This window comes from Cebus imitator, unplaced genomic scaffold (genome assembly GCF_001604975.1).
Source record: "Cebus imitator isolate Cc_AM_T3 unplaced genomic scaffold, Cebus_imitator-1.0 Scaffold115, whole genome shotgun sequence".
NCBI lineage: Eukaryota > Metazoa > Chordata > Mammalia > Primates > Cebidae > Cebus > Cebus imitator.
In genome coordinates, this window is record NW_016107430.1 from 2,549,406 (window position 1) to 2,567,416 (window position 18,011).

The 18,011-nt window shown below is 43.9% G+C and overlaps 1 protein-coding gene and 1 long non-coding RNA gene across 5 annotated transcripts in view; one reads left to right on the forward strand and one right to left on the reverse strand.

Moving 5' to 3' along the window:
• The window catches only part of LOC108311407, a 25,372-nt gene extending 23,768 nt beyond the window's left edge, over positions 1–1,604 (reverse strand). For both annotated transcript variants that reach the window (XR_005201906.1, XR_005201905.1), the window contains exons 1-2: positions 1,380–1,604; positions 794–950 (exon numbers count right to left, since the gene is read on the reverse strand). This is a non-coding gene — a long non-coding RNA (uncharacterized LOC108311407). The remainder of the gene's footprint in view (positions 1–793; positions 951–1,379) is intronic.
• Positions 635–18,011, forward strand: part of HLF (HLF transcription factor, PAR bZIP family member) — a 60,644-nt gene continuing 43,267 nt past the window's right edge. For 2 of the 3 annotated variants that reach the window (XM_017538807.2, XM_037742121.1), the window contains exons 1-2: positions 944–1,273; positions 3,377–3,712. In XM_017538807.2, the coding sequence (XP_017394296.1) occupies positions 1,159–1,273; positions 3,377–3,712 (451 nt within the window). In that variant the 5' untranslated portion in view covers positions 944–1,158. Of the gene's footprint in view, positions 1,274–3,376; positions 3,713–18,011 lie in introns of all 3 variants that reach the window. The other variant, XM_017538808.1, reaches the window with a different exon arrangement.

The following is an 18,011-nucleotide window of genomic DNA, read 5'->3' on the forward strand; positions in this document are numbered from 1 at the left end:
CCTCCGCCACAGTTAACAACTCTTGGCAGCGTGGGAAACAGTGCCCAGTAGCTCAGTCCTCTGCTCGCCGCTCCACTCTGCTTTTTGCATCCCATTCGGACGTATGGGAAGTATTTTTTGATGGTGGTGAAAACTGGGCAAGAAAGAATACGCTAGGCTTGGCTGGGGCCAGGAGAAATATTTAAAAGAGTCGTTACCTTCAATCCCATCTAAACCAGTAATCAAACTTGGCTATTCTTGGAACCACCTAGGGAGCTTTAAAAACTATGGACCCCTGGATATCACCCCAAAGGTTCTGATGTAATTGATCTGGGATGCGGCCTGGGCATCGGGATTTTTTTAAACTCCTCAGGTTATTCCCAGCTTGAAAACTATTGATATAAATTTCTCATTCCTCTTCCTACCAAGACAAAAAAAAAAAAAAAAAAAAAAAAAACTGAGCCTAATTCGATGTCCCAGGGAATCTGGCCCTTGCTCTTCTGCAACCAGCCAGTGCTGCAAGGTCCCGGAAAATCGGCGCGCGCGGCAACGCTAAACACGCGGCGGCTGGGCGGACGGGCCGGGGGGGCGGGGCCGCGCGTGGCCCCGCCCCCGCACGCCTATGGGCGCGAGGTGCGGGCCCTGACGTCACTCTTGTCAGGGACGCGGCACATGGGCCGCCGGATGCGCTGAGCCCGGCGCTGCGGGGCCGCGGAGCGCTGGGGACCAGCGGCGGCCTGCGCGGGGAGGGGGGTGGGGTGGGACGGCGCGCCGCCTCCGGTGCTGGCACTAGGGGCTGGGGTCGGCGCGGTACCTTCTGCCCTTCTGCAGTCGTCGCCGTTTTTTTTTTCTTTCTTTTTTTTCCAATTTTGAACATTTTGCAAGACGAGGGGTTCGAGGCAGGTGAGAGCATCCTGCGCGTCGCCGGGGAGCCCGCGGCCACTTGGCGCGCTCTCCTGAGACCGTCTGCACTGGAAACCCGAAAGTTTTTTTTTTTTAATATATATTTTTATGCAGATGTATTTATAAAGATATAAGTAATTTTGTTTTTCTTCACTTGTCTCCACCGCCTTGAGAGCGAGTACTTTTGGCAAAGGACGGAGGAAAAGCTCAGCAACATTTTAGGGGGCGGTTTCTTTCTTTCTTTTTTTAAGGGGGAAAAAATTTGAGTGCATCGCGATGGAGAAAATGTCCCGACCGCTCCCCCTGAATCCCACCTTTATCCCGCCTCCCTACGGCGTGCTCAGGTCTCTGCTGGAGAACCCGCTGAAGCTCCCCCTTCACCACGAAGACGGTGAGCGCTGCCGCGGCCCCGCTCCGGGAAGGGACGACGCTCCGGGGGTCCCCCCGCCCTGTCCCGCGGCGCCCCGGACCGGCTCTGATGAAATTGAGGCTCTCACCCAGCACCCTTCGTCCTCCTCCACGAAAGGGGAGGGACCCCTCCTGAGCCGCGTTTAAAAGTGCCTCGGGCACCCGGCCTCCCTGGGTCCCGCTGCAGCGCAGGTGGGAGGTGTAACTTGACAGGTCAGGATCATTCCCTAGAACCAGGCACACCTGCACGCAGAGTGAGCCCACCTGCGGAGGGTAGAGCCTTCCGGGCTGGGAAGGAGAAACCCCGGGGCCTGGTTCTGTGCGGGGCAGGGGGCGGGGGTCGGCCTGAGGGAGGGGGTCCCACTGCGTGGCCTGGGTTTTGGGTTAGGTTACATCTTCTGTTATCGGTTAGTATTTGGAACTCATGAAGACGCGTTTTCTCCTGGTGAAGGGTAGCTGAGAAAGCGGGGTGGGGGCTGGGGCCGGTGAGGGGAGTGGTCTTTCGGCGGGAAGCCGTGCACGCCTACGGCGCTGACACTTTCCTCGTGCACTTTTTCTGGTGGGAGGGGAGAGCTGAGCAGGCTCACGTGTAACCGCGCAGGAGCCTCCTCTGGCTTGAGCCCTTTCTTGGTAAGTCCCAAACCTTCCCAGGACAACCTTGGGGGTAGCGGTAGAGGAGTGTGAGTGCGACGAGGCCCCAAACGCAGCTAGTGATGCCACGGATTTGGGTTGTTGCTGTTTCATGCCTTCAGTATCACAGTAGCAAATGCGAACCATGCAGCTCAGAGTGTAAAGTCTTGAAGGGTTATTTGGCTACAAATAGCTTGGGAGTACTTGCATCTTCTTTCCTAGGAGGGGACAACCTGTTGCACTGCAAGAGTTTGCAATCTGCAGATGATAGCCACGGCCCCCTCCTTAACTATCCTTTAAGGAATAGCATTTGGGAGGAAGGGGCTGCCTGCAGGCTTTTGCAGCTGTGGGTGTTTTAAGTCAGATTTTCAGATGAGACAGTAGAGGGTTAGAATGGATGGCAGTGGAGGCTGTGTTTCTCTGAAGATGAAACTCAGAAGCAAATTCCTTAATCCCAGATTCCACCCACGACTGAATACTAGAATTGGCAAGATCCAGAATGCTTGTTAAAGACCTAATGGGCGAGCAGTATTTCCAGGTTGAAAATAGCTGCATACTTCCAACATAGGTGTATAGAATAACATGCCTTTTCCAATAGCTGTGCTTTTGAAAGGTTTTTTTTTTTTTTTAAATGCATACTCTTTGTAAATTGGGTCATACCCAAATCTTTGGAGAAGAGAAAAAAGAAAACCCTTTGTATTTTTTTTAAACTCCTTTTGTAAAAATCAGTGTGCCCCAGTAGCTTTAGAAGCAAACACATGTGAGCTCAGAAAGTTCTCATTTTTCTTCTCTGCCGACATGAGGCATTGGTCAAGTTCCTTCATGTCTCAGAGCCCCCAAGTCTTTGTTGTAAATGGAGGCAACTGCTATTTTGCAAATTTATTGTGAGATTTTTGAGATGATATACAGAAAAAACCAGGCATCCAGTAGGTGCTCTAAACATGATATTAAAAAAGGGTGGAAGGTCCCTGCTTTACCAAAAGTAAGACCACTAACTCACACTGGCTTTGTAAGTCTAATATAAATGACCTCATATTCCTGCTGCGATGAATTCCTAGAAGATAATTCAAGCCTGGTTATTGGCTGTTGTTTTCTTTAAAATGACAGCAGTTGTATATAATCACAGGTGCTATTTTCCTATTTTAGATTTAAGTTATGACTCTTCTCAAATGACGTGCTGAGACTGTTCTCTGGTTTTTATCCTAGATCAGTCTGTAGCCCTGTCCGAAGGACTAGTGCTTTCTTTCCAAAGTAAATAGGAAGATGTTGAAAAACAGGCAGAGATCCACGTCCTGCCTGAACTTTTAACTTTAGATCCACAAAAGACAGCAGCCAGAGAAGGACCCTGCCGTTCATGAGAAGTAGTTTTGTAACAGGCCAGGAAGAGTGATAAAAGAGTGGTATTGTTTTTCTTTTCTTTTTTTTTTTTTAAGTCCAACTTTCCCTTTTTCTGCAGCATTTAGTAAAGATAAAGACAAGGAAAAGAAGCTGGATGATGAGAGTAACAGCCCGACGGTCCCCCAGTCAGCATTCCTGGGGCCTACCTTATGGGACAAAACTCTTCCCTATGACGGAGATACTTTCCAGTTGGAATACATGGACCTGGAGGAGTTTTTGTCGGAAAATGGCATTCCCCCCAGCCCATCTCAGCATGACCACAGCCCTCACCCTCCCGGGCTGCAGCCAGCTTCCTCGGCTGCCCCCTCGGTCATGGACCTCAGCAGCCGGGCCTCTGCACCCCTTCACCCTGGCATCCCATCTCCGAACTGTATGCAGAGCCCCATCAGACCAGGTAAGCTCTCTGAAGAGTCTCCCTTTAGAAAGGGAGGAGGAGGGTGAATGGGACAGGCAAGGTAGACTTAGCATAAACATCTTAACACCCAGGCTTTAGCAAAGATCCTAAGAGAGGAACCTTCTGCTCCACTCCTGGCAAAAGCCCTCCCACTTGAATGAGCATCCATATCCCTCATCGGGAGAGTCTGGTAAAAACACACTCTTTGTATCTACCTCTAGAAATTCTGATTTTGCAAGTCTGGAGTGAAGGACCAGGAATATGCATTTCAATCAGCTCCCCATAGGATTCTGATGCAGCTGATCCAAAGACTGCAGTTTAAGAAATAACAACTTACAGCTAATTATTTGGATAATTTAAGCCTCCATCTCATCTCCTGTCTCTTTTCCTCATTTTTTAAACACATAGATAATAGACTCTTAATAGGGTTTGGTTTACCTACATTCATTCTTCTCTGTCTTGAAGGAAAAAAAAATGTGAGTAGGGGCGTGAGGCAGGTATTTTTTTCTATCCTTTCATCTTGTTTTATCATTAGCTGAGAAATAGAATCTGAAAGCATGCTCTCGTTTGTGCTTCTTAGCCTTCTTAAGGACCAGACTCTCTCTCGGTGCTATTCCCATAACCCCAACTGTTCTTAATATATTTTTTTCATTTTCATCTGTCCATCATACTCAATCCACCTGTATCAAAGCCCACAAGGCTGCAAGGTCAGCTGTAAATGATCTTGAAATAGTACACAAAAATATCACCTGAAATGACCAGTACTTCAAAACCCACTGCTAATGCTCAGATATAAACACAGATTGAAGCAGCTTTGAATTCATGCCTTTAGCACCCTGTAGTACAAAATGAACAGGAAGAAAGACAATTTCATGTGCACAGGTAACCAGGAACAAAGATTCAGCCAGATAAATCGTCCGGAAGGTCACAAAGCTGAGGGCCTTAGCTGTGGGGGAAGACAGAAAGCAGGACAATGCGAAACTTGTGCTAGAGATTGTTACTGAACTCCGTGTCCTTGACTCTTATAGAAATTTCTGTGGCACACAGAGCAAGATTTAAATGGAAGGAAATGATGCAAGGGAGGAAGAGAATACCCCTGCCTTGATATATTCATATTTAGAGTTAAAGTTCTTTCTTTCAAATCTCTGCGTGCTGGCCCCTTCCCCAAAATTCACTTTGAATTATGCTTCAAGGCCACTGGCTGGAATAGAATTAAATCTTAGCCTCCAGCCACCCCTGGATGCTGTGGGGGCTTGGGAAAACACTCTTTCATGTGATCCTGAGCCCTTGCTACTTAGAATGTGCAGTGGCGCTATCTTCAATTTCTTTGTAGGAACAACCAGCAAAATGAATAACCCTTCATAGTGAGAAAATAGGCAGGAGAGAAGGGAACAGAGCCCCAGTGGGAGACACAGTTGTGCCTCAGTCATGCTCTGTAGACTGAGAATCATCACTTTGTAGCTGTGTGACCTTAGACAGCGATGTCATTTTTGGAGCATCAGTTTCCCTTTTCATAGGATACAATTTCTATTTGATTGATTTATTGTGTAAATTAGAGATAATATGTATAAAAGGTCAAATGACTAGCAATGGGTGTTCTGTTTGTGGAAGCAGTTGTGATCATTGTCATATGTGTCAACTTTCATTATTTCAATCCCCGTCTTCTGAAATATCTTCTTAAAGTAACTAGGTACTGTACATAACCCTTCCTCCGGAGAAAAATGTCAGGAGATTTTTGCCCAGTTTGGATTTGGATATTTTGACCCTAGCACTTGTAATCAGTTAACAAGTATTTCTCAGTCCCCTCCCAAATTTAGGATGTGTACCATGTTAGGGATACTGTATTTTTTCCCAGGAGACGTGCACATATTGGGTGTCCACAGCTTAGTTCCTACTGAGAGTCAAAAACTGGGGCTTTGGAATTTGAAGCGGCTTGAAAACTCATTTGTTAGAGCTTCTTAGAGTCAGTATTGATCAATGACTCTCAGAAGTTTGGGATGCCCAATCAGAGTTGCAGTCTATAGCAAAGAACTCCTGAGTTTCAGGGGCTATCATTTTGTAAGGTTGGATATCATTTTGTAATGGTGGAAAGATGCTGGGATCAAAGGAAACACTGAGGATCTAGAAATAAGCTCTCCATTTAAATGTCTTTTTAATTAATGAAAACACACTTCAAAATAATTTCCTTCTTGGAATTGAAACTTCGATGATAGTCCTCACAGAAAAGGAAGAAAGTTTAATCTCGTCTTCAAATACCAAGCTCAGGTAAAATAACACTCAGCTGTTCATAGATTGTTGATGATTACAAAGTTTACAATGCAAAATAAAATTCTAAGGGATGCTGGCTTGATGGATGGACATTGTAAGCAAACCTGAAAAAGGAGAAAGATCTTGAGTATTCTGTGTGGCTCACAGGAGTGACCAGAATAGAAGTACCAAGTTAATCTTGAGGAACATAAGTCTTCAGAAGGGAAGAGCACAGATGTAGCCTTGAGCGTTCTGGGAATTGTATAATTTCAGTCTTGATCAGTGTTTCTCAACCTTGGCACTGTTAATGTTTCGGGTAAGTCTTGCGGGACACTGTTCCATGCTTTATGGGATGCTTAGCAGCATCCCCGCCCCTACCTCCTAGATGCAAAGTAGGAGCCCCACTGCCCCAGGTGTGTCAAGTAAAAAAGTCTTGCATCACTGCCAAATGTCCGCTGGGCACAATAAAATCACTCCCAGTGGAGAACCACCCATCTAGAACTTCTACTTGGACAGCAAAATCTGGACTTACCCTGTCACACGGGTGGATAAACCATCTGCAATGCTTTATGGCAAAACTTTTAAGAAGGTCAGGAGACACTGAGTTGCCAAGAAGAAACAGAATGTTAATAAGAGCATAATTACACGCTTTAGTTGATAAAATTAAGCCATCAGGCTAATCAGGAGATAATTGAAGAGTACTGTAGTTTGCCAAACAGTTGTTTTTGGCTGTTCACTCAGCATGCGTCTTTTGAGCCATGCTCTGTTGTGGTCTTAGTGCTACCTGTGGTTGAAAGGCAGTGAAACCATGAGCTGACAAAGTGTGCATTTTTAGATCTCCTCCAAGGATGTCTTGGAATGACAAGGTGAGCATTCTTGTGATTTTTTTTTTTTTTTTTTTTTTGAGACAGACTCTCGCTCTGTTGCCCAGGCTGGAGTGCAGTGGTGCAATCTTGGCTCACTGCAACTTCTGCCACCTAGATCCAAGCTATTCTCTTGCCTCAGCCTCCCTAGTAGCTGGGATTACAGGCGTGACCACCGTGCCCGGCATATTCTTGTGAATTCTCATGCTGTTTACCATGACTGCCCCACCCCCTTTCTTATCTTGGGCACCCCATCCCTGTTCCTCTATCTGACCAGAGAATGAATCAAATATCTGAAGAAATACAGTTTTCCTTCAAGAAACAATCCAGGGATTCGTTAAAACCTGTTGTGGCTATTGTATGATCACCAAGATTTCTGGGCTGACATCTTAATGAAGGGAAGAGTGGTGGTTCTGGGATGCCAGAGCTAACTGCAGGGGCTCCTCAGTCATCCAAGGTGCAGTCTCCTGAATGTTCCTAGGCCAACAGAGATGGCAGGAGTCATTCTGAAGACTTCAATGTTTGCATTTTAGATACTATCAGAGGTGGCATGTGGTGGTGCTCTCCTGGAGGTATGAATATGTGCTGGGTACTGGAAAAAGAAGAATCTGTTTGCCCTGAGAATTGAGCGATTGCTTTAAGGACAGCCATCCCTTTAGGGAAAGTCATCTATAGCAGACAAAGGCAGAGTTATTTTTATATCACATGCTTGTAAAGTCAGATTTGAAATTGTTTCCTCTGGTGGTTTTTCTTTGAATAGCTGGGGGGTGTCGTACCACTGTTAGGCCCGTATTCTGCTGAGAATTAAGAAGGCTGTCTTTCTAGTTCTGAGCACTGAGACCAGGTTATGATAAAGGCTGGTTACAGAGTAAAGCAAAAACCCTTCCATGTGATCGTGTGTGGGAAGAGTATGGCATAAGTAGGTGGCACAAAAAGGGCGGGGGTGGTGGAGAACCCACTGTACCTTTGCAGTATGGAGTTTGTGTTCTGTTTCTGCTGACCTTCGTTGTGAGAAGTTTTGGGTGTGGAAGGAAAATGCTGGCCTTGAAATCTGAGTAATGATGGAGGAAAGTTCTGTGCAGGTGATTTTGGCTTTATGGAAGGTCAGAGGATTCTCTTGCTTTTCCCAATATAATGAGATGAAGCTCCCCCTAAGGGCATGCAGTTCATACATCTTTCCACCCAGCAGACTGATACATCTGCAGGTTGGGAGTGCCATGACTGATTGTAGCTGTGCATGGTGTCTCAAGTATCTTGGAAGTGCTGTTTATTCTTCAGGGTCTAGGAGATCCTGAAGCGGGGGGGAGTCTGCATGGTTCTGGAGGCAGGTAGACATTTTTCTGTGTCTCATAAGAGTTTGTCTTCTCCACGAAGCCCTGTAGAGGACAGGCTTGCCTACATTCACAGGATAGTAGTCCTTACCTAGCCTGTGGTAAGAGGTATTTTTGGGTACGTCTGGAAAGCAAGGCAACTTGGTGGCTACATGTGTAGGCTCTGGGCTCAGGGGCTTGCGTTTACTTTGTGTGTCAATTTTTTAACCTGTTTAAGCCTCAGTTTACTCATCAATAGAATGGAAATTATAAATGGGTTCCTCCCCCTTGGGGTTTTGGCAGGGTTAAATAAGATCACACAGGACAAGTATGGCCGGTGTGTAGCGCATGAGTACTCAGTGCATTCAGTCGTTATGGTATCAGTGGCATGGGGGTACAGAAAGGAATGACTGGATTCCCAACCCCTGTTTTCCATTTAGGGATTTTTTCATCCAGTCCTCTTCCCTCTGCAAAAATAGGACATGCTTTCTTGCTTTTTTTTTCTTTCCCATCATGTCCAACACTTATTCTGTGCAGCCAGCCTGACCTTTCTCTTCCTTCTGGGTTGGGACCAATCACTTCCCTGATATTAACCCAGCAGCAGGGCCTCTGGGTTAGCAACTCCTGTTCTGCCAATGTGGAAACAGCCACTGTCTATGTGCCCAGCCCCCCAGCTCTCATGTGAGCCCTGGCAACCCTGGCTGCCTGCCTGCATGACCGTATGCTCCAGGCACGTGGCTGTGCCCTGTGGAGCTTGCCCAACGCTGTGTGGTGTGCTGGCTTGCTATTTTTTTTTTTCCTCCTCCCTCTCGCTTCCCTTCCCAGGAGAATGACAGCAAGTGCCAGCAAGCAATTGTAATCCTGACCCTGGCATGAGAAAGCTGAGCTCTGGAGGGCAGTTCAGATGCCAGGGAAACCTGTTCCGTCCAGCATTCTAGCCAGACCCCAAAGCCGGCCCTCTCTCCTGCCCGTCTGCCCAGAGGCCTTGTCTTCTCTGCACTGCTGTGGTGGGCAGGATTCCTGGAGGCCAGCTCCTGCCAAGGGTCTTGGCAGAGTCTTTCCAGTTCAGCACTATGCCTACCAGACTAGAAAAATAGCAATATAAAGGCAGAATTAGGTGGAGGAGAAGGAAAGGGGGTGGGGGAGGTGGGAAGAAAAAGCCTCGATAACATCCTAATGTAGAAAGCTAGAGGAGGAGAAGACAGCAGTGATTTATTAGGTTTCTCAGAAACCTCTCTTCCAACTAGCACTAATCACTTTTACCCAAGAATCATTTTTTATGTCTCAGCAGTGAAAATGGAGGGAAGAGAGAAGGTAGTAGAGAAAGTAATCAAATGAAAAAAATTAGAAAAATTATATTGGAGAAGCACAGGGGGTACAGCGCCTGCGTTTGATTCTGTAACGGGAGTGGGTGAGAATACTGGTCACAGCTACTATTGATTATAGTATTTGGCCTTCCCCCAGCGAATGTCTTGTCTTGAAGCTGCTAAACCACTGTTTTTCTGTAAATTTAAATGTCCCTCAGACTTAGGTGCCTCTGTCTCACCATGCACAATGTCTGTCAGAATGTCCTGTGTTTGAGACACCAATCTGCACAGGCAGTATAGCAGTAATGTTTTTACAGCACAGAATCCAATATACAAACCAACCTGAGTATGAATCCTGACTTTGTCACTCATTAGCTGCTCATGATCTCAGGCGTCATTTAAATGCTCTGAGTTTTCAGTTTCTCATCCAGAACTTTGGAATAATCACTGGACCTGCCTCATAGGACTGTTGAAGGTCATAGGAACCAATGCATGCAGAGTAATTGTCACAGCGCCTCACACACAGCAAGTGCTCAGTAGCAGCTACTGCGAGTGGCACCTTCTCCACCATCTAATCCCATTTCCCATGAGAGGACAAAGCGCGGGGCTCAAAGAGAGTCTTGATAGTTTTCCCTTCCTAGCTAATCCAGAACTCTGGTCCAGAAATTTGGATTTCTCCCCTGCTTCTCTGCCGAATCTTGCTTGCCCTTCTCTTAGCCTTTGAGTTTTAGGTGACCTTGAGAAGCCAACTACACCCTTTACTAATTCTTCCTGGCTCCTGGGATTAAATAAAATGCATTGTGAAGAAGTTTTTTGTTTGTCTTTGAGACAGGGTCATACTCTGTTGCCCAGGCTAGAGAGCAGTGGCACGATCATGGCACACTGCAGCCTCAACCTCCCAGGCTCAAGAGATCCTTCCAACACAGCCTCCAAAGTAGCTGGGACTACAGGCATGCACTACCTATCTAATTAGACACCTATCTAATTTTTGTATTTTTTTTTTTTTAATAGAGACAGTGTTTTGTCATATTGCCCAGGCTAGTCTTGAACTCCTGAGCTCAAGCATTCCACCTACCTTGGCCTCCCAAAGTGCTGGGATTACAGGTGTAAACCACCGTGCCCTGCCCAAAGAAGTTCTTGATTAGATTTATTCCATGTCAGATTTGCTAATAGATCAATCAATTACTGCTACCGTTGAATTTTTAACAATAGACACTAATAATTATATTTAAAGGCAGTATAGTGACCTTGGGAGTAAGGAAACCATAAAGATATGTTATGGCAAGGGAAGGGGAGAAGGGTTCAGTTTATCCTCCTGCTCGCAAGCAAGACTTTACACATGCATTCCAGAATAATAATTCCTCCCCTCCCCAGGGGGTTCTTTAATGAGTAAATCCTTAATCTTTCTGAACCTTGATTGTCTCTTCTGCAAAGCGACATCCTTGTTGGGTTTATGTGAGCTTTCTAAAGCTACCGCGCAAGGAAGATCCAGCTTGGTGCCCTGAACATAGTAGCCCAGCCTTTACCATGAGTCAGTCCAGTTATTCTTCTGTAAGAAATGACACAGTGCTTAGAAAACAACAGAGGGCTTTGGGAGGCTGAGGCGGGAGGATTGCTGGAAACCAGGAGTTTGAGAGCAACCTGGGCAACATAGCAAGACCCATCTCTGCAAAATACTTTTTAAAAAATATTAGCTAGATATGGTGGCACATGCCTGTAGTCTTGGCTCCTTAGGAGGCTGAGGCAGGAGGATCACCTGAGCCCAGGAGTTCGAAGCCACAGCGAGCCCTTGATTGCATCACTGCACTCCAGCCTGGGTGACAGAGTGAGACCCTGTATCTAAAATAAAAAATAAAAGAGAAAGCAACAGAAGAGGTTTCAGGAGGTGAAGAGCAATGTGCACGGTCCCAGAAATAGCATCGTTTTTGCTTTGTGCTTTGGTGTTTTGATTTGTGTACCCTGAGGAAGAGAGACAAGAGTACAATTTGGCTGCTGGTCTCCAGAGACAGTGATTTAGGTGGGAAGATAAGACTTTTAGGCAAAGTGATGAGTGACGGGACAAACTAGCATGCTCCCAGTGTCATATGATGGGTATATAGAGGCCTGTAATATCTGTTGAAAAGAGGAGGTTGAAAGATTAATCAAGAAAATGAATAAAAAATTTAAAAATAAACAAGGGAGCACATAGCGAATAAAAGCTGCCAGACCTCACAGGAAGCAGCCGTTGCTCAAGGCAAAGGTGCCTGGGGCGAGGCTTCTTGGAAGTGTTGTAGCTTGTGTTGGGCCCGGAAGGAGGGGTGAGAGAGCCAGATTGGAGAGTTTAATGCCCCACAAAGTTATAGAGGCAGGAATACCCACAGGGTGTTTTAGGCAACAGAGTGTAGATCCAATTTGGCTGGTGCAGAAAATTCATCTGAAGGAGTCAGGGAGATGAGTCAGAGAGGTTGGTGCCAGTCAGGCTGACAGCTTCATGAGTACCAGGCTGCAGAGCTTGAACTTTATCCAGGAGGCAATAGGGAGCCACTGAAGGTTTTTGAGCAAGACAGTGGCATGTGAACATTTCTACTTGAGTTCAAGGTTGGATTTGAAATGTTTTTAGAAACTTGACAATAATTTCCTCTGGCAAACCAGGATTTCCTTATTTTTATTATTTTGAAAATACTCTCCCTTGAACATCAAACAGCTTTTCAAAACACGATGTTCTAATGATCTAGAGAAAGTAATTCAAAAACACAGGGTTTAGGTTTCATTTACAAAACCCATAATTTTGGTGATTGGGGGAAACACTCTTTGGCAAGGAAATGGTTTGAGGGATTTGACGGGTTCAGAATTTAAAAGTCCAAAAGCAGGCCTGGTCTCATAGGAGTAGAAAAATAGATTTTAATAAACCCAACTCATTAACATTTATCACTTTTAAATGCCTCTATTTTATACAGCTTACTAGGTTTGCAAATAAATATATTGAACCAGATGTTGTGAGTATGTTTGTGTGTGTGGGTGGATGGGGGGGCATGCATGCATTTGGGTTTGTGGGTGGGGGTGGGGAGGTTAATGTCTCAGTGATACAAATAGTACCTGATTATAAGGATTACCTGCAGCAGTAATATCAAGCTAAAAATACTTAGCCAAGTTTCTGGTTAGCTTATTAATTTTACTCCTGGGAGACAAAGGAGTCATTATTACAGTTTTGCATTCTTGAGTCCTGATCTTGTATTTGTGGCTCCCTTCTTCCCTGAAACCAGAATTCTACATCATGCTTAGATATGGGATGTGTGTGTGTGTGTGTTTCATATTGGGAGTACTGGCAGAGGAAAGGGACATTGTGGGAGGGGATAGGATTGGGGAGATAGGACTGCTGAATGTCACGTACATGAAATGACTTGCTCAGGTACCTCCCGAAGTGTGCTCTGATATCAAGCCAAGATTTCACAAGGCTGAAAGAGTTGCCATAACCCAATCTAGTTCACTTAAATAAAAAATGGCAGTCAATGTAGGCAGTTTCACGTCCAGCTATGTATACTAGACAATTACAGGAGTGTTGACAGAACCGAGAGTCTGCTGGGGGAGAAACTATACAGTATTCGTTTCTGTTAAATTGGCTTGTGGTGGGTACAGACTCCATGACCGAATGTGAAAATCCCTAAAATGCTGGTTTTCCTTCTTTTCTAACTTTAACAAATGGATGTTACTCTCTTAACTCACTACCCATCCAATCTCATTTTCTTTCCTGAAAAACTACACAGCTCCCCTGTCACACAGGGTTTGTAAAAGTTTTGTTTTTAGAAGTTTAATCTGGGATTTGTGTCCTTAATGATCTTTGGAAGAATGCTTTGGAATTGGAGGTCTTATAATGAGACATGTCTTGTGGCTATTAAACCCTGTTGCCTCTCAAATTTTGCCTGGGAGACCCTAGATTCCTAAAAACAATGAGTACATGCTACAGAAAGATGCTCCAGGGAGCTGCAGCACTAAATCATCTATGACAAAATGTTCTCTTAGAAAGTGGAATTGCGTAAATGGATCAGCAGAAATAAATGCTTTGGCAGAAATTCCTTGAGTGGGGAAGAGCAATGCTTTCTTTTCTAATTAGCTCTGGGTAACAGTCTGTTGTGATGTCTTTGCTGTGGAACCCAGGCATGGACAGTAGAGCACGAAAGCCTCATCACTGCTCTCTAAGTGCTTCTGCACTTAATGGAAGGAGTTAAGCCTGTCCGTTCATCCACAATAAATGCCTCTTGACTTGAATTGAATGGGAAAAGCAAAGGTTTGTTTGAGGGAAGGATACCACCAGGCCCTGACCAATGGGAGTCAATGCTGTAAACCAGATGAACAAGATCATCTACATGTGCAGTAATCAGATTACCCAAAACAGAAATCTCAATACCCCAAGATATGAAGGGTTCTTTTTAGGTTAGTGGCAAACAGTTAAACTCAGCCTGCCCCAAGGATTGAACAGAAGACTTAATTTGCCTTAGGATGGATTCATTATAATGTGGGCTGAGTTTGTATCGCTGAAGGGGAGACCATACAGGCTTTTACTGGAGATCTATGAAAACAAGACAGAGGTCTCAGATCCAATCAAAATAGTATTGCGTTTAAAAGGCCAAAGGCCATTGAAAGATTTATAGATGAAAGAGTAGGTAATATAAAATGTAAAGATAATGAGTTTCTGAAGACAAGAAGAGAGAAATTTGCAGAACTGACCTCGTAAGAATTTCATAGAATTCATATTATTATGATTGATTTCTTGGTATTAGTATACCTTCCTGGGGGAGTATTTTTTTTCCTCATATAATCTAAAGCATGTTTATTTCAAATGGGCAGTGACAACTAAATGGTTTAAAAAATAATATATTCATGTCAAAAAGTTATTTTTAACATTATAACTGAAATTTACCCAAACCTAGTGGGCCAGACAATGATATTTAGTTATTGGATTCCTAGAAGACTAATGACAGGAAGATTCAGTGTTACACAAACTAGGTATAAATAAACAATTTAGATCTACTTATATTTTATTTTTCCTTTGACCCTCTCACTTGCCTGGCAGTAGTAACATTGCATTAAGATTTTATGATCATTTTATGTTGAATTTGTTAAACTAAAATTTATGTCTTTGTCTTCTTTATAAAGAAAGATATTTCTAGCTGAGCACAGTGGCTCACTCCTGTAATCCCAGTGCTTTGGGTGGCCAAGGTGGGAAGATCGCTTAAGGCCAAGAGTTCAAGACCAGCCTGGGTAACAGAGTGAAACCCCCATCTGTACATTATACATTCTTTAAACATTTAAAAAGAAAAATATTAGCAAAATATTAACAAACAGATTAATTATGCAAACATAATTTTGGGACACAGAGTTAACTTGATTGCAAAACAGTTTTTAAAGACTTTAACTGTGTATATATAAATTAATATTCTGAACCACAAGTGTATATTAGTGAATAGCAAAAGAATTTTTGTCATTCAGACATTTCAGTAATTCAGATTAGCATTCCCACCAAATTGTTGCCAGTTATCTCCATCTGTCCCCTTCTGCATTCCCCCCCAACCACTCAATTTTCATATCCTTAAAGTTAAATTTTCACATAAGTACATGGAACCAAAATATCATTTTCATTCATTTACCTGCCATCAGAGAGGATGCCATCGGCCAACCCCAAAGATGGTGGGATCTACCAGGCATGTAACTCTTCTGCGTTTGTTCCCTCCATTGTAAGTGAGGATGCTAATACCTGCTCCAAAGGATTTCTGGAGTATTAAATGAGAGGCTACATGTAAATCACTTAGAACAGTGCTCAATATATAAATGGCAGCTTTCAGCAGTTTTATTTTTACTCTACAATTACTATTCCTTCTTCCACCTCCATGGCTATTTTATGGACACTGAAGTAGGAACACATCTTGTGTTACAGCAGTGCTATACCAGTGATGACCTGGAAACTGCTTTTGAGTTATTGCAGGAAAGAAAGGATCATGAAGAGATAAAGCAGGTGAGCATCCTGTGTATTTACACCTGTGAGAAGATGCATCCCACCTCAAATACCATTTGTGTCCTATTACCCTAGCATGTCACAGTGTAACCTCCTGCTTTCTTGAATAGCTCTTCTAATAAATGTATGCTCTGCAGGCCCAGGCTGTGTCTTCCATCTCCATATGTCCTGCTGTGCCTGCATATGTCTTCTGGTACTATGCCTGGAAGATCTTGAGTGGGTAAGGGTGAAATGGAATTTAGAATACATTTCCTTTAGTGCTCCAGAGCCTTTCTAGCATGCTGCCAGATTTGTGTTTTAGGCTTCTTCTTTTTGCCCTTAGTGACACTTCTGGATCATGAAGTAGTGAACTGGCTGCCCTCTAGTTGTTGGTGATGGGCTCTTGAGTGACGTGGAGGCAGGAAAATGGGTTTCCGATGGTCACAAAACTCCCTGGCCTTCTGCTCTCCTTAGTGTGAGTCTCTCAAATATTTTCTTCATAACTCTTCTTTGTCTGTACCAGAGGGAAAAGTGGCAGGGAGGTGTCCAGATAGGAAAGAATGGACTTTTCTGCTGAACTGGAATGGAAATATAAGAAAATCATAAAAACAAAAGTAGATTATTTGGAAAAAATGTTTCAAAACAGTTTTACACCAAGGGGACAACTAGAAGTTGATTGATTTAGGAATCGAGTTTCTTAAACTTGCGTGAAAAAGTTGGTATGACTTAGCTTTCCAACTAGGTTACAGCTATGAGGTTCTTGGCCCTTGGCATGTGTCTTGATAAAATATGTTGTGCACTGTACATATGGGTGTGGCAGGATAAGGCTCTTAAAGGTACAGCAGTTTTAAGGCATTACAAAATATATCAGCATGAAACTAGGCAAGATTTTCCCCTCTTGAGAGGGATGTTCCATTTCAGCTAAAGCTCCCTCAGCATATTTTTGCATCCCATCAAATATCTCTGAGTCACAGCTGGGCGCAGTAGCTCATGCCTGTAATCCCAGCACTTTGGGAGGCTGAGGACAGTGGATCACTGGAGGTTAGGAGTTTGAGACCAGCCTGACCAACATGGTGAAACCCCGTCTCTACTAAAAATATGAAATTTGCTGGGTGTGGTGGTGGGCACCTGTAATGCCAGCTACTCAGGAGGCTGAGACAGGAGAATCACTTGAACCCAGGAGGCAGAGGTTGCAGTGAGCCGAGATTGCACCATTGCACTCCAGCTTGGGCAACAAAAGTGAAACTCCATCTCAAAAAAAACCCACAAAAACAAAACAAAATATATCTCTGAGTCTCTCCCCTGCTTTTATAAAAGAGTGGACACAATGCTCTCAAGTTTAAATCAGCCAAATTCAATGTGAAATCATAGCAATAGTCGTTATGTATTAAAACCAGGATTGTTCTAAACACTTACTGTAAGTAGTTGTAGAAAATCAACTCATATTAGAAATGATATTGGTCCCTGGAATTTAGTCTGTTCCCAAGAGGACTGAATGTCGTGAATACATTGCCAAAGTATGTTTTCTTTTTTTCTCCATCAGCCCTTCCATTCTGACTAAAGGCAGCTTAAAAATAAATTTGGGCATATCTCGGTGGCCAAAAACCATGGAGATCAGGATGAAATCATTTTCAAGGCAGAAATAACAAGCGTTGATAAAGATATTCAGAGAAACACAGTCCTAATAGCATCAGCACATGATTGTGGGGCCCTTTAGTCACCAAGCTAAATTGAATTTGGAATCAGGGGTCTACGGAAAAGCCAGGAAACTTTGAGCAAGAAACTTGAATTCTGAGCCCCCATTTCCACATCCAGAACATGACATGACAACCCTATTTTGTAGGGTTGCTGTGCAACTTAAATTACATTAAACAAGCTATCAGTAATAGGATATGGGATGGTGCCTACTTGGATTGTCACTCAGTTTTAATTCGGAGTCCGATTCTGGTATTTAAAGACCATGCTCTAAAATGCATTTGTAGTTAATATCTTTGGAGTCTTGCTTCCAGGATTCTGAGTTGCTGGACTAGGTCTTCGTAAGCTCTGTGATGCTGCTTTGGGAAAATAAGAGATCTATTCTATAGTCCCAGCTATGCTATTAATTGGAAGTATAACCTTAGGTGTTCAGCTTCTCTGGGTTTTACTTCTTCATCTTTAAAATGGGAATAATCTACATCCTTCTAACTTCCAAGTATGTTATAAATAGAAAACTGACCAAACAGTTCACATCAATGTCCATATTGGGTTAACACTATTATTTCCATTGGTTTTTAGGTGGCAAAGTTGGAAAACATACAGCAAGAATTTCAAAGGTAGGCCAGTTCCTAAGAGCACTGAACTTGGAGTAAGCCAATCTAGGTTCTAAAGCCAGTTTGTCAGCATTAGGTGTCTCTTATCAGATCACCAAATCTCTCAAAGCCTCATTTTTCTTGTCTGTAAAATGTAGGTGCTGTTTCTAGCTCTGTGACCCCGTGTTCAAAGACTACTGTGAGCCGGGAGACGATTAACATTCACATTTTGGTGAATGTCTAAAAAAAATGTAAAGCCTCTTGTGGGGGTAATGGAGCTGCTCCCAAGCCAAGTAGATGGATTAAGAATCTGACA